This window comes from Tiliqua scincoides, chromosome 16 (genome assembly GCF_035046505.1).
Source record: "Tiliqua scincoides isolate rTilSci1 chromosome 16, rTilSci1.hap2, whole genome shotgun sequence".
Classification (NCBI taxonomy): domain Eukaryota; kingdom Metazoa; phylum Chordata; class Lepidosauria; order Squamata; family Scincidae; genus Tiliqua; species Tiliqua scincoides.
In genome coordinates this window covers 4,905,533-4,919,753 of record NC_089836.1, presented here as the reverse complement: position 1 = coordinate 4,919,753, position 14,221 = coordinate 4,905,533, and the positions used below count along the sequence as shown (strand labels likewise).

Sequence of the window (14,221 nt, the reverse complement as noted above, 5' to 3'; positions counted from 1 at the left end):
GCTGGACTAGATGGGCCTGATGCAGCAGGACCTATGATTTTAGTATTCCCAGGTGCCCTGTGGAAACTGAGAATTAAGACCCAATATCGGGCCGGCCTGTCTGTGAGGCTGACTGGGGAGATGGCCTCAGGCAGCAGCTTGGCAGGGGTGCCTGATTACCTCCACTGCCTCTTCTTTCTGCCTGGATTCTAAAAGGAAGCTGGGAACAGAGCAGAAAAGGAAGTGTGGCGGTTAGAACTGTGGCAGGCCTGAACATCTCATTGCTCCATCCTCCGCTCGCTTCTCCTCCGCACTTCTGCTCCATCCGCCTCTCTCTTTTTCAATCTAAAGAAAAGGCCGGGGGGAAGTGCAGTTCTTGGTGCACTGCCTGTTTAGGAGGGGTAGCATTTGGCATGCTGCCTAAGAGACCAGAATGCCCTGCCCAAAGGAATGGCGAGACCGTTGCCAGTCATTTGGCATCAGCAAATGCCCTCCGGAATCAAAAGTGTGTAGAGTCTTTGACCCACATTCTCATCCCTATATGAAATAAAACCAGTGACTCTATGCCCTCGGTAAAATTGCAAGCTTGTTGGGGCAGGGAATTACAGTCGTCGTTGAGGGGCATCACTGGTGGTGTCCCTTTCATGCTATCTTGTTCTTTGGGAAGAAATGGCTGAGGAAGAGGAAGAAGAACTGGAAGAATTGGAGGAGTCTGTGGAGGGTGTCCCCGAACAAGGGAGTGAGGAAAGTGAGCTGCAGGAGGAGGAGGAGGAGGAAGAGAAGACTCCTAAAGAGGAGACGGATGAAACCACCAAAGTCGAAGAAGTGGAGCAAAACACAAAACTGGGAGAGTTGGGGGGCTCCAACCAGGGAAGTTATGTGGAGGGCTTCGCCGGTGACGAGGTCTTGGGAAGTGACAGAGACAGATCTGAGACAGGGAGCTTCATCCTGCAGGAGGCTGGAGACACCCCCGAGGCAGAAGAGGCGGCGGAGACAGAAACGGTGAGCCAGGGGGTGGGTGGGTGGGTGGACGGGTGGGTGGGTCTGCTTTAGCTCCAATGTGCCAGAGCAACCCCTTCTTGCTGGTTGAAGGTGTGAGGGCTTTGAGCCTAAGCGGTAGCCCCCAAAGGGAAGTGGGGGGAATGGTCTCAGTGGGAGAGAGGGGGAAAGCTTCAGAGCTTGTAGCAAGGATGCGCAAACGCCTCTGTTGATGCTGTTCCTCCTACCCGCTCATCTCCCCAAGTAACCTTTCAAAGATGTGGCTTTGGCACCCCCAGAAGTGGGGCTTATTTTGCCTAGAAACTGTACCCTGCTTCCTCATGGAGTGTTAAGACCTCTGTGATAGTGGGATACACAAGAACCGTTGGGAGCATGTATTTCTGGCTCGCTGGGAGTATTGGTCCAGTGAACCTGGAATCTCTGTGATCTGCCGGAGACCCAGGACTGCGACAGGGCAGAGTGGCAGAAGCCGCAGTGGCTGTGGATGAACTGGATGAGCTGAGTAAGGGAGGGGCAACTTTTGGCACACTGCCTTGTGTACTGGGAGGTCTTGGATCAGCCCTGGCAGACACCCAAGGAACTAATTGCCATAGGGACCTAAATAAAATTCAACGACAGTCAATTCTTGCTATCCATGGATTGATACCTTGCTCAATTTGTGGCCTGTTCTCGGCTCGCCGCCGTCTCTGTGTCATCCATGGCCATTCTAAAGCTATCTGAGGCATCCTTGATGGTATTGGTGGGTGCCATTTTAAAAATCTCCACTGGCATTTTGAGGGTCTCCACGGTTTGTAGGTAAGCTACCCCTTCCCCTGATCTCATAGGATCAGTGACTCCCTATCTGCCATTTTGGTAGCCGTTGGGATTTCCAGGAACATTTCCCAGATGACGGGAATTGACTGTATAAAACTCCCCATAGCAAACCCCCTATTGCTGTCCCTTCCATGCCAAATTTTCTCATAGTCCTCATGGGGCTCTTCTCAGAGTCCTGGGGCTTCTGTGGCCTGTACAATGTGCGGTTTTTGTGCTTCTTTCTCAAGCCGAGGGCATCTACCACGCAATCTGAAGCAGCCGTAGAATATTTCACCACTTCCAGCGGAAACACTTACAAGGCAGCCGCGTTTGTCAGGAAATCTAAGGCCAAGAGATCCGAGAAGTATTATGCCGGAAAACTGAACGAAGATATCCTTCCCACACACCTGGAGCAGGTCTACCTCTCGCAAGGTTTCTTCGCAGATCTGAGAAGACAGTAAGTGGGAAGTTGTTCTCTCTTTCTTAAGAGGGTGAGGCATCTGTGCGGGTGAAGGAAGGGTTTTTAAACCAGTGGTCGTGAATGAGTGCCCCTCTCCCAAAGATCTCCTCCCATTCCCCCCCCCCCAAATGGCAGGGCTTTGCGTACACTGAGTCACAGCCTCCATTCTGTTCAGTTCTCTCCCCTTAATAATAATACAGGTATTTCTATACCGCCTTTCTTGGTCCTCAGATTTCTCCTTAGACTTTATTCAAGGCGGTTTACACAGGCAGGCAATTTAAATCCCCGTAGGGATTTTTACAGTTTGAAAGAAGGTTTCTATCTTTCAAGAAACCACAACATTCAGATGTTTCTTTCTTGATCTGGTCGCACATTCTGGCCTCCATCCTCCCACGCTCAGAGCAGATGGAATAGCTCGGCTCAGCTTGTCAGCTGCTTCAAGGTCACGCAGTGCCAGGATGTTATCTTCAGGCAAATGGAGGCTCAACCCTCTAGACCAGACCTCCTGCCCCTTCTAGTGCTCACTGGAGACTCATGACTGGTATCATTGGGAAGCAATAACCTTGACCTAAAGCTTCATCGGTTCCTGCTGGGTTTGAGCTTATGCTTGGTCAGTGGCCTAGTCTGCTTGTCTGACTTGAAAGCAGAGCATCTGATTTGAGGGTCAGTGAGAGAGGTGCAGGGGGTAAATTGTGCCTGGGACTAGGGTCAAAAAAGGGGGCCCAGGAGCCAAAAGAGGGGACCGAAATATTTCTTGGGATCTTACGTTTTCCAATCTCACCAAAGCCCATGAGGGAGGAGTGAAGGGGATACATCGTATCTGGGCCTGGGGTCAAAAAGGGGGCCGGGGAGTTGAAAATTTCCTGGGATCTCAGAAAATGTTGGCACGTTTTGTGGGAAGACTAGCACTCACATTTTGCGTAAGCCTGTGTCGTTTTGTTTACTGTGATTCGTAGAAATTATGATCCAACAATCGTATGAAATTATGATTTCGGTGGGGAAGGGATGGGTCTCAAAAGGAACTTTGTACCCTCTGATGAAGTTTCCTCAGAGGCCCTGCCACTCATTTCCAAACAATATCAGAGAGTGAAGTAGCTGAGAAAGCTTAGGAAGGGGGCTAAGCACCAACTATTCCCCCTTTTGGTCCCAGGCATCCAGGGCTGGGAGAACGCAAAAGCCAAACCCAGGCTTTGAAAAGGGGTGCCTGCGCCTATGTGTGGAATTATTCCCCCTCTCCTTCCTTCTGTTCCAATCATAGTATCCGCCTGCAGTTCTTTGAACACCTGGAGAAGTGGTTTGAGCAAACCTTGTCCCATGCCTGGATTATCGTGGCTGCCGAGAGGGAGGAGCTCAAATCAGAACTACGCTTGCGCATTCATCTGCACGAGCCGAGGCAGGGGCGCGTTGAGAAGGACGTGTACCGTGTCAGGATGGGTACTGGCCTCTTTTGATTGCTGTGCTGTATTACCGGTCAGGCACCATCCCTATGGCTGTTCTGCTGCCCAGGAGCTACTGAAATGAATGGACTTGAGTGGACCCCTCTAGGACTTTTCAGGTCACCCCTTTCCGCTGTCACGTCTCGGGTGACTGCGGCCTGACGACGGTTCCTCTCCCTTTACTTCTCAGCGGAGCTGCGGCTCCACAATGAACGGTTGGTGCGGCACTGCGCCGGCGTGGTCCAGGCACTGAACAAGGAGAAGGAGTCGTTCCTCAAGCTCCGAGAAGATCAGAACAGTGTCAGCAGAGCCTTCCAGCAGAGAATCCAGGACATGGAAAACATTTTCCTGGTAGAGAGCAGGGCGGACAAGTGAGTTCCCATCCCTTTTCTGGGACTTGGGGCTGCCCATTGCGGTGTCTTCTTGGTGGTGGCTTTGAGCCGCAACTGGGAGTGGGTGGGCAGTCCGCGCATCTCTCCTTATGGCTCAGCTGTGACGTTATTGGGCCTTTGGCCCACTGCAGCCCTGATTGGCACTGCCAGTACGAAACAGAGAGAATTGGCCCTCTCACTGCCCATGCCAGGTATGTGGGGCTTTCGCTTTAGAGATGCAAGGATAGAACTACTGCCCCTTTTGTTTCCCCATAGGGGAACCGTGGCAAATGAAGGCTTTTAATTTAATACAAGTCCAGGCTGTGCCTATGTGTGATGGGACCCTCACTCAAAATTGCTCTCAATGCACTTGGCCTGCACTGAAGCCACAGTGGGGAAGAATCTTTGCTCATTTAAAAAATGGAGGGACTGACTGCTCCCGGTTGGGCCGCTGTGCCCTGGGCCTGATCCAGCAGGGTTCTTCTGATGTCCTTATGTTTGGCCCGTTAACTCGCACACACTTTTTAAGCACACATCGTGATTGCTCTCCATTCTACTGTAGAAGTCTATCATAAATTTTGTTGCTACCTTTAAGGTTCTGCAGACCTTGGCTGCGAACCTGGGGCCCTGCAGCTCCTAAAGCCAGCCCTGATGGGAGGGGCTTGAGTTCCCTATAGCCAGCAGCCTGCCAAGCACATCTGGCATTTTCTCCTCCCCTTCTTGCCCACAGGCTGCTGTCTCTCAGCAACAACCTGCACGGGGAGCTGGTCAACCACATGGAAGTGATGCAGGTATCCCTGCGGAGTTACAGGCAGTACTTGGAAGAGTCCCTGGGGAAGCTGCGAGATGCAAACACCGACTTCCTCAAAGCCTGCAAGTATGCCAGATCAGACCGCTTACCCTAGTGCTTATTTTGCATATTTCAAGTAAGCGTATCCTGCTGTTTCAATGTTGAATGTGGAGGAAAAGTCCCTCACATGTTACAAGCCATGATGGGTATATGCCACCTCCTGGTTCTAGAAGAAGGCTGTATCTGAATGCAAGAGAGTGGAACCAGAATGTAGGTAACGTTGCCTTGGGTGCTCCAAAAGGCATCTGGTAGACCTCTGTGAAATCTAGGAAGCCGAACTAGATGGGCCTTTAGCCTGATTGATCCGGCCAGGGTCTTCTTATGACCATAAGGGAGAGGATGGGAGATCCCAAAGGAGGTCAGTTTTACCTGAGACTTTGACTTTGGAGGGGCTGCTCTGGCCGGGCTCTCCAATCACCAGCCACTATCAAGGGCCTCCATTTTCTGCAACAAAATGCGACCCGACCACAAGCCAACGGTGACTGTGTTTGTTTTCAGATTATTCTCAGATGGCGGCAACTTCTCCCCAGAGGAAGTGGAGAACTTGATGAAATCTCTGGAGAAGGAGAGTGAACGCATTGACTTTGTGGAAGGTCTGATTATGATTGACCTGGAGAAAATGGAGTCCACTTACATGGAGCAAGTGAGTGGAAGTCTGAAGCTTACCTAAAAAAGATCTAAGGCCTCTGAAGGGTCTTAGAACATCACTTCCAGGTTTTGGATGTTTTAAGGCCCTCTGGAAACCTAAGAAGGCTGGAGGCAGCACATCCAGGCTTTCCCTGGGTGGCACAGTGGCCAAGACCGCCACTGGATTTTCCTCCTCCTCCTCTCACCCACGCCAGGCCACAGAAGTGATCACTAAGTTTGAAAGCAGGTTTCGCTACCTAGCACTGGATCGGGTCTTCATGGAGAAAATGCAGCGGTTTCTGACCAACGTTCAAGTGAAGATCAAATCAGAGGTGCAAGCAAAATGAGGGCTGCGGGGAGGGCGGCAAGGTTGGTTCTTGGTCTCACACTAACCAGAGGTGAGGGGCACCAGTCCATCTTTCAGCGGGAGGAACCTGCCACCATCTTCTGTTTACTTTTTGCCTGCTTCTTTTCTAGGTGGCAAAATCAAATTTTCAGACCAAGACCATAAACTCTCACTTGGAGAACCTCATTTGTAAAATAGATGCTTGTGCTTATCCCACTGTGGACAAAGAAGTAAGTCCTGAGGCCACGGAATAAAATGATGAGCATTTGTGTCATGCATGGGGAGTCGATCGGGTGTGGTGGTTTTCTGCATTCTAGGGGAGGGAGCTTGGGGTTCCTTCTTGAGGGTTCCTCATTGAGAGGGTCAGAAGCAGAGGGCAAGCGGCTTGAGTTACTGGACACTCTTCAAGGGCAGCCTCGCATCTGGTGCATTACAGTAGTCTAGCCAACAGAACTCATTGGTCTTAGGTGCCAAAGAGACAAAAGGAAGTCCTGTTTCACCCAACACCTAATTAACATGTGAAACGTACTACAAGAAGACGTGATGGCTATTACCTTAGCCAACTTTTGAAAGACTAACATGGAGCAATGTTTCTCAGCCACTGGTGGTACTTGGCCAGTAATACGCGACCACTCCAGTCTTTGTCAAGTCGCTCGTGAGAACAGTGCAACGTGATTTTGCTGTCCTTTTAAACGGCCAAGCTCTGCTGGCTGTTGAAAAGAGGATACAGGGCTAGATGGGCCTCTGGTGAGATCTGTAAGGGCTGGTCTTACTAAGGGGGCAGATTAGGATGATTAGTCTTTAAAGAGCCCAGCTGTAACAAACAAATTCTATTGGCTTGATTCTTTCCCCTTAGTCCATAACTCCAGAAGGGCTCTTGGAGTTAGCCACGTTTGTGATCGAAGAGCTGAGGAAGAGAACCCATTATCTTGACTGCCTGCTGGGTCTGGTAAGACGTTTTCACGTTTGGCGATGATGCTTGAGCTCTGCAGTAGTTTCTCCAGGGCTGACCTCTCCGTGAGGTGGGTGCCTCAGGCGATGGAGTTGACAGGGGCATTTTCTTTCATGCCCTCCCCCCACCTTTGCTGCTTGTTGTCTTCCCAGTTTGAACAAGAAGAGGGGAACGGAGTGAAAGAGGAAGTGTGGAGGTTTAAGGGGGGTATGGGGCAACAACTGGGTTGCAAGCCTGGGTCATGGATTGCCTGGAAGCGTGCTCGTGGCTCCTGATGGAAACAGGGCACTGGGCTTCGTGGCCTGATGGAGAAAGGTTCACATGACATACTTTGCTGTTTTTCCTCCCTGCTCAGGATGCAACGTATTCTATATCAGAAGCCCAGGAGTCCGGGGGAACAACGTCGCTGGTTGTGACTGAGAGTTTCCTTCAGGAGCCCAAGGTGATCGTGATGGGCATGGAAAGCACGCCACTGATGAACCCAAGCAGGATGGGGAAGTCCGTCTTTGAGGACTCGGCCATCGGTGTGATCAAAAATCTCCTGGGGTAAGTGCTGGGGTTGCCCCCACCCGTCCCATTTGCCCCGATCTCTTGAGTCATCGCAACAAATGTGCAAGGTGATAGCCTGAGCGCAGTGCCGGCCTTAGGAGCTGCAGGGTAAGACGGCAAGAAGAGGCTGTGCAGGATTATATCAAGAATTCAGTTTTGATCAGGCAGCGCCATTATTGTATTGGAGCCAGGCCATCTCTTGCACAGACTTGGAAAGGTTGCCATGACCCCCCCCCCAAAAGGAGTATTTGTGACCTCATCGGGATTGCAACCCACAGGTTGAAGAACACTGGTTCAAGGAATTGCAGATGTGTGAACATCAGCCTTCCTTGTCTGTTCTTTTTAGCTTGTTTCCAACACTAAGCCCCATTCACACATGTCTCTAGTGCAGTGTTTCTCAAACTCTGGGTCGGGACACACTAGGCGGGTCGCAAGCCCATTTCAGGTGGGTCACGAAGCACCTAACTAGGCTGCCATTGAAAATGCAGAGCTGAAAAGACAGGGTACAGAGTTGCTGGGTAGGATGGGTTCCTGGTGGAAGAGAGGCAGGGTGCTTTTCCCTCAATAGGTGGGAAGATGGGGCACTGGACAAGGAGGAGGGCTGTGTCGTGGAGAAGGACCCAAGTCTGCTTTATCTTCCAGGCTGGAATGTTTGAGTTCTGAGCTATGCAAAATCACAGCACAATTGTGCTGTGTCATAGGTCCTTTGGCTGATCACAGCTTAGGTTTGAAGCCTAAATTAATTATGTTACTTCTGGCCATGGATTCACTTCCACTGGGTCCCAACAGATTGTCATTCTTGAAGTTGGTCCCAGTTCTAAAAAAAATTTGAGACCACAACTCTAGCAGCCTGGGGACTGCTTCCCTAAGTCCTCCCGTCCCTCCCTTCCTGAAAACATCCTTTTCTTCAGTCCTTCTGCATCCTTCTGCATAAGACCAGGAATGTTGACCTTGCTCAACCAATTTAATATAAGAGTGTGAGATGTGACTTGACTCCAAATCGGCTACCCGACCAGTGGGGGCAAAGCCTTTGAAACCAAGAGGCAAATCGTGTCTTCAGTAGCGAAGCGTTGTGGATCAAGAGGCGATGCCGCCAGGCTTCAGCTATGCAGGTATTCCCTGGATCTGAGCCAGACGTGTGTTGGATATGTTTCAGAATCCAGCGCTATAAGAAAATGCTGGAGCCGCAGTCTGACAAAGAAGAAGGCTTTCTAGGAACAGCAGGTGGGCACCAAGGAGTTTTTCACCTGGATATCGACGGCATGTTTAGCTTAGAATGGGTTTGGAGTTGACCAAGGATGCGTAGACCAGAGGTCCTCAGTTGTAAGTCATTCCATTCAGTCTCATCTCTCTCATTCCTTTTTTTGTTTCTGTGCTACCCTTAGCAGGTTGATTATACAAACACATGCTAAAGAGTAACGCAATACCCAAAAAAGGGACACAGGGATGGCTCCCTCTCTCAGCATTCCCTTGGCAGCTGAAAACCCACTCTTTCTGGATTACGATTGGCATTTGATTTTTGGTTGTTTTTAAATGTGTTTTTTTTTCTAGGTCTCTTGTGTTTGTATCCATACCTGATGTTTTATATTGTTATACTTTTTGTTTGTTTAAATTGACTGTAAGCTGCTGTGGACACGTCCCAGATTAGAGGGCAAAGGAGGGAATAAAAATACTTTAAAATCAACGTTTCTCAAACCGTGGGTAGCAACCCACTTAGTGGGTCATGGCCTGAGGTCAGGCGAGCCATATGTTGGGTCTGCCCACCCATCTTGCCTCCGCCTGGCTCCAAATTGTAGCCAGATGGATGCAACTGGGGGGGGGCACCTTTGGGTTGTGAACCACCTCCAAAAGTCATTCCCACATTGCACCAGGCCCAAGATGGCCTCCACGGGCCTCGGAACGCTGCTGGACGTGACTCCTGCATCACTTCCAGTTTCACAAACGCAACGGATGGTTGCGCCATCTGGAGGCCTGTTTCAGGCTGCAGTGGCCGCACTGGAGTCTGAGGTGGGTTGCAGCTCCAGCAAATTTGAGAACCACTTCTTTAAATAAATGAAAGCCAGGACTAGGATAGAGAAACTCCAGCTTTAGGCCTTTTCTTTCTGCCTCTCCGTAGAGAGGCGAGAGGTCCATGGAGATGCTTGCAAAGCATCCTTTTGACGGCTTTCAATTCTGGACAAAATATCGATGGAAGGGGTGGGTTGTTCTCAAGACCTGTTGACACAGCCACGAAGCAGTTCACGAAAGGGGGCCCAGCTGATAGTTCCGCATTTGTTGCCATCTTCTCTTACTTATATCTTTAACTTACGTTTCTTTCACCCCTAGATCCCTCTCTCGGAAGTTATCCCGCCGAAAGCACCCAAGGCACTGCTGCGCACAGCATCGCAGTTCCCTCGGTGAAGGTGTCCTGCTCCATTGTCAAGAGAGTCTCTGGGAGGTGAGGAGAAGAGCCACGCTGCTTTCCACCGTCATTTCACAGACATGGCCTGTTTTCCTTCCACAAACCTGCCCGCCTTTACTCGGTTGCTGCTGAGACAGAAGGCTTCCAAAAATAATCAGCCAATGGATTTTGCCATGGTTACTTTTACAGGCCTGCACTTGTTAGACCTGCAACATGTGCTTTTCACAAAATTGAGGGGCTGGGCAGCCCATCCCTAACTAGATGGCCTGCACTGCAATACAGCCTAAGCAGCTGTATCCATGCAGGTAGAGAGGCAGCTGGAGGTCTCGTCGAGGTAAGGGAAGATTTGTTCCCTTCCCCATGTTGAGCCCCAGCAGCTACTATGGGTCCACTCAGATCCACACCCGCAAAATCTGTGACACAGAACCGAGTAGCTCTAAGTAGGAGTTTCAGATCCGGGATGGGGGATAGGATTTGGCAGCAGTCTCTGCCCATCTCCCACCCCCGCGCACCACCCTCTCCTGACCTCCACACTTGCACCTGCCTCCCCTTGGCCACAGTGAAGTGCTTTACAGCACTTGAAACGTCTGTTGCACATGCCCATCATGGCTTGTAAGCTGTGATGGACTTTTCCTCCAGAAATTTGTCCAATTCCCTTTTAAAGGTATCTAGGCTGGATGACATCAATTTTAGTGGATGTCCCCTGGTTCTGGTGTTGCGTGAGAGGGAAAAGAACATCATCTATCCATCTGCTGTTATCTTCACATCTGTGGCTGGTCCTCCACAGAGGCTTCTGGCCTACACTGTGAGGGAAAGGTGGACACATACCTTTTGGCCCGATCCAATAAAGATTCTTTGTAGCCCCAGCAGAGTGTCATCAATGTTGTGGCTTGTTGGTGTTTATTGGAGTGGCTAAAGCCACTCAGTATTGCACAGATAGCCCACCAGTAGGAGGCCATGAGAGGTTTTCAAGGTTCTTCCCTCTTTTTGAGCAGTGTCGTCTCCATGCAGAGGTACACCAAAATGAGCCGGACAGAGAAGAAGGTGCAGATTTTGGGGAATCGGCTGAAAGATTCCGAGTAAGTTCTTTGGGCTGTGAGTGGAGATTCAATTCGAGTCGCTCCTGTGAGGCCAGCCTGGGGCGAGCTCATTATGACTGTTTGAAGTTGTGCCAAGTCATGGTAAAGCAGAAAGTGTTCCAATGTATTGATGTGAAAAGAGGGATCAGATTGGGGGAGGCTCTCATACTCTTGGGTGTGCAGAAGTGTCCTTTTGTGCTGTCTCACCCTCTGGGAAAGGTTTGCAGGAAGCCTCCCCCACCTCACTTCACAATGGTGACCTTGCAGAGAAAGAACCTTGCTGCCCCCTGCATGAGCAGAAGTCTTCAGCTGGTTAAGATCAGGAACCCACCTAGGACTGTTAAAACCTTTTCCTGCTTGATGATGTCACTTCTGGTCATGGCATCATTTCTGGTGGGTCCTGACAGATTCTCATTCTGAAGAATGGGCCCTGGTTCTAAAAGTTTGAGAACCGCTGCTATAAACAACCATAAGAAACACTACCTTTCCTAAGTGTCCCTCTTAAAACAAGTTTTCCTTCAGTTTCAGCAATTTCAAAGGGATTATATTTGGTATCGTGTGGGACAGCTTTGATATTCTGATGACCGTTGCCGAGGTAAGAGCATATTTTTTTTTTAAACATTAGGAAGCTGCTATGTTGAGTCAGGCCTTCGGTCCACTTAGTTTAGCGCTGTCAACCCCAGCAGACAGCAGCTCTCCAAAGCCTCAGGCAGGCATTTTTCTCTGAAGATGCTGCGAGGGGTTGAGCCACCTGCAGGCCAAGCAAAGGCTCTGCCTCTCTGTTTAATTTCAAATGGCCATGAATGTAATTGAAATTGTAATGGCTGGCAGGACCAGCTGGAGCAGTTGCCTCAAGCGCCCACCTCTCTCCACTTAACTCCCTGGACTGTAAAAGAAAGGAGGGAATGAAAAAGAAGTGTGGAGGAGACCAGTGGGCTTCCACCCTGTTTTCCAGTGTAGGGAGCAGGTGGAAGAGAAGCCTGCCCACCAGGTAAGAAGGAGCAACGTCTGGTATGGTTTCTTGGGGGGCCAGGAGATCTTGATGTGGCCAGTGATGCAGTCTCAGGACAGAACGTCCAGTTAGTTGGGAGTCCAGTTAGTTGGGAGTCCTCTTCCCACCCACGTGTCGTCATGTTCCATGTTTCCGTGTCATCATCTCCCACCAGCATCAGTCAGTCATGTGGAGTGAGGGCAAGGCAACAAGCATTGTACTGGCATTGGGGGCTTGAGGTAACTTTTGTCACACTTGGAGGTGGAGGAGTCAGAGAAGGGTTCCTTTGGGGCAGAGGATCCTGAATGTGGCCATCCCAGGACATGAGGGGGGTGCACGAAAAGCCACTCCCCTTACCCAGTCTCTGTCGCCCCTCCTTGAAAAAGAAGAAAGTGGAGAGGAGAGTGGCATTCAGACTTTTCAGATGCCCTAGGCTGCTGCCTAGGGTGTGGCTATAATGGTGATTGGGCAGCAGTGCGCCCCCCCCCCAAGTAGCAGCTTGTTTAACCCTTGATGCACACAGCCTAATCTGCCTTGTCCGTTTCACCACCCACCAAAAATTGAGTCATGACCCACTGGAGGGCCACGAACCTGCAGTCTGAGATTCACTGGGCTGGAGTATCCATTCCTCTTCTTCCCAGAGAGTGGGAAGAATGGTGGTGGTTACAGCGGCTGGTGCGCCGACGGATAAAAGGAGCTGCGTTTGGTGCAGTGGGGGGGCCATCGTGGGAGCTGGTGGCAGCACTGATAAATGGTCTCAGGGTCCGGGGAGTCATGGGCTGTCCATGTTTTTGCACCCTTCTCACTGAGCACTTGAGTAGAACACGGTCTGCCTGTTTGGCCCCCTGGCTTCAGCCGCAACCCCCGTGCTCAGGAATCTTCACCAAGCTCTTTTTCTAATCTTTTTTTCCCCCCTTCCACTTTCTGCAGGAGTTCTACAGAAAGGAGAAGCATCAGATCACCCGACCTGACTTTCTCCAAGATACTTACGACCAGTGCATCGAGGCCATGGGCCAGAAACTTCTGCTGTACGTGAACCAAACGGACGAGTACCACATTGCCTGCATTTCTGGTAAACTGAGCAGTCAGGAGTTTCTCCTGCTTTGTTTTAAGGTCTCTGCTGATTTTGCTGAGCCAGGCGTCCCTTACTCTCAGCCCACCCAATCCCGAAGCATACTCTGCAAAAATGTTACCTTTGTAATATCCCTTGGAACACAACAGCTTCCATTTTAGCTGAGGTTTGTTGTAAAAAAAAAAAAAAAACACCAAAAAACACACCATTGAATCAAGGTAGCCGTGACCGCCTTGAGTCGCACAGCTTTCAATGGATAGGATTATCTTAAACGGGATTGTGACCAATATAGGTGTAAAAATATTTGTCCTTAGGAAAATGCTTTCTGCAAATAGAGAAATTGGTGTTCTGTGACAGGCCCTTTGAGGTCGCGCTCTAGGAGGGGCATGTGCTAGGAGACCATTCTCATAGCAGAGATCACATCCATACCCAGCTAGCCCCTGCTTTAATGAGGGGTCCAAACACAAGTACAGCGAGTCCTCAGTATCCAGGGGGATCTGTTCCAGAACCCTCTGTAGATATTGAATTCTGCAGATAATGAAATCTATGGGGGAGGAGCCTGTATGGCGCTGCAATTACTTACCTGGGGACTGCGCCCCGCCCTCCAGGGGTCAAGTGCAGCCTCCGTGCACCTCCGAAGCCTCAAGACTAGAAGGCATTTCCAGTCACGTCTGGGAGGTCCTCTCAGGCCCTCCAGCCACAGGCTTGTCATCCATGGATATTCATAACCACAGACGCCAAGCCCCCAGATAAGGAGGGCCTACTGTATTTGGTCCTCATGGCTGTGAAAATAAATGTGTGGGCAATGCAGTATGGGTGGGGAGTGAGGGAGAATTTTTAAGAGGTCAAGAGATGGGGCATTGTCTGGCATAGCCCTCTGCTACATGACTAGCAGGAAGCTAAATTAAATCAATCAAAATTAAATTAAAATCAAAAGCAGGAAATTAAATTAATCAATCAAAATAAGCTGATACGGTCATATATGACTAATGTTTACAGGTGCAAAGTTTAGCCTCTCTCTCTCTCTCTCTCTCTCACTCACTCACACACACACCCCTTTCATGATGATGGGAAACCTGAGGTTCTTGAAATACTACACTCTCTGGCTGGCATGGGAGTGATACGACCCTGCCTTCTCTCCCCAAAACCTAACAGAGTTCCGGGATCAGCTGAAGAGGTTTGAGGGGCTGCTCCCTGACGTCACCAAGCTGGTTATCGGCAAATACCTTAAAGATTATGAGCAACTCCTCATGGATTCCATGGGACAGATCCGGCGCAATTTGCAGGAGCAGCTGCAGAAGTGGGACCTTGAAAAGG

The 14,221-nt window shown here is 50.2% G+C and overlaps 2 protein-coding genes across 2 annotated transcripts in view; one reads left to right on the top strand and one right to left on the bottom strand.

Annotated features, from left to right (window-relative positions):
* Nucleotides 1-14,221, bottom strand: part of RPL7A (ribosomal protein L7a) — a 141,181-nt gene that overhangs the window by 34,393 nt on the left and 92,567 nt on the right. The window lies entirely within an intron of this gene.
* CCDC180 (coiled-coil domain containing 180) overlaps nt 1-14,221 on the top strand; it is a 33,696-nt gene that overhangs the window by 13,858 nt on the left and 5,617 nt on the right. Inside the window, exons 17-32 of the mRNA XM_066610853.1 lie at nt 647-981; nt 2,019-2,227; nt 3,489-3,664; nt 3,857-4,037; nt 4,768-4,914; nt 5,386-5,530; nt 5,730-5,846; nt 5,992-6,090; nt 6,717-6,809; nt 7,168-7,358; nt 8,518-8,585; nt 9,687-9,798; nt 10,758-10,841; nt 11,364-11,436; nt 12,763-12,904; nt 14,060-14,220. Of these exons, the coding sequence (XP_066466950.1) occupies nt 647-981; nt 2,019-2,227; nt 3,489-3,664; nt 3,857-4,037; nt 4,768-4,914; nt 5,386-5,530; nt 5,730-5,846; nt 5,992-6,090; nt 6,717-6,809; nt 7,168-7,358; nt 8,518-8,585; nt 9,687-9,798; nt 10,758-10,841; nt 11,364-11,436; nt 12,763-12,904; nt 14,060-14,220 (2,333 nt within the window). The remainder of the gene's footprint in view (nt 1-646; nt 982-2,018; nt 2,228-3,488; nt 3,665-3,856; nt 4,038-4,767; nt 4,915-5,385; nt 5,531-5,729; nt 5,847-5,991; nt 6,091-6,716; nt 6,810-7,167; nt 7,359-8,517; nt 8,586-9,686; nt 9,799-10,757; nt 10,842-11,363; nt 11,437-12,762; nt 12,905-14,059; nt 14,221) is intronic.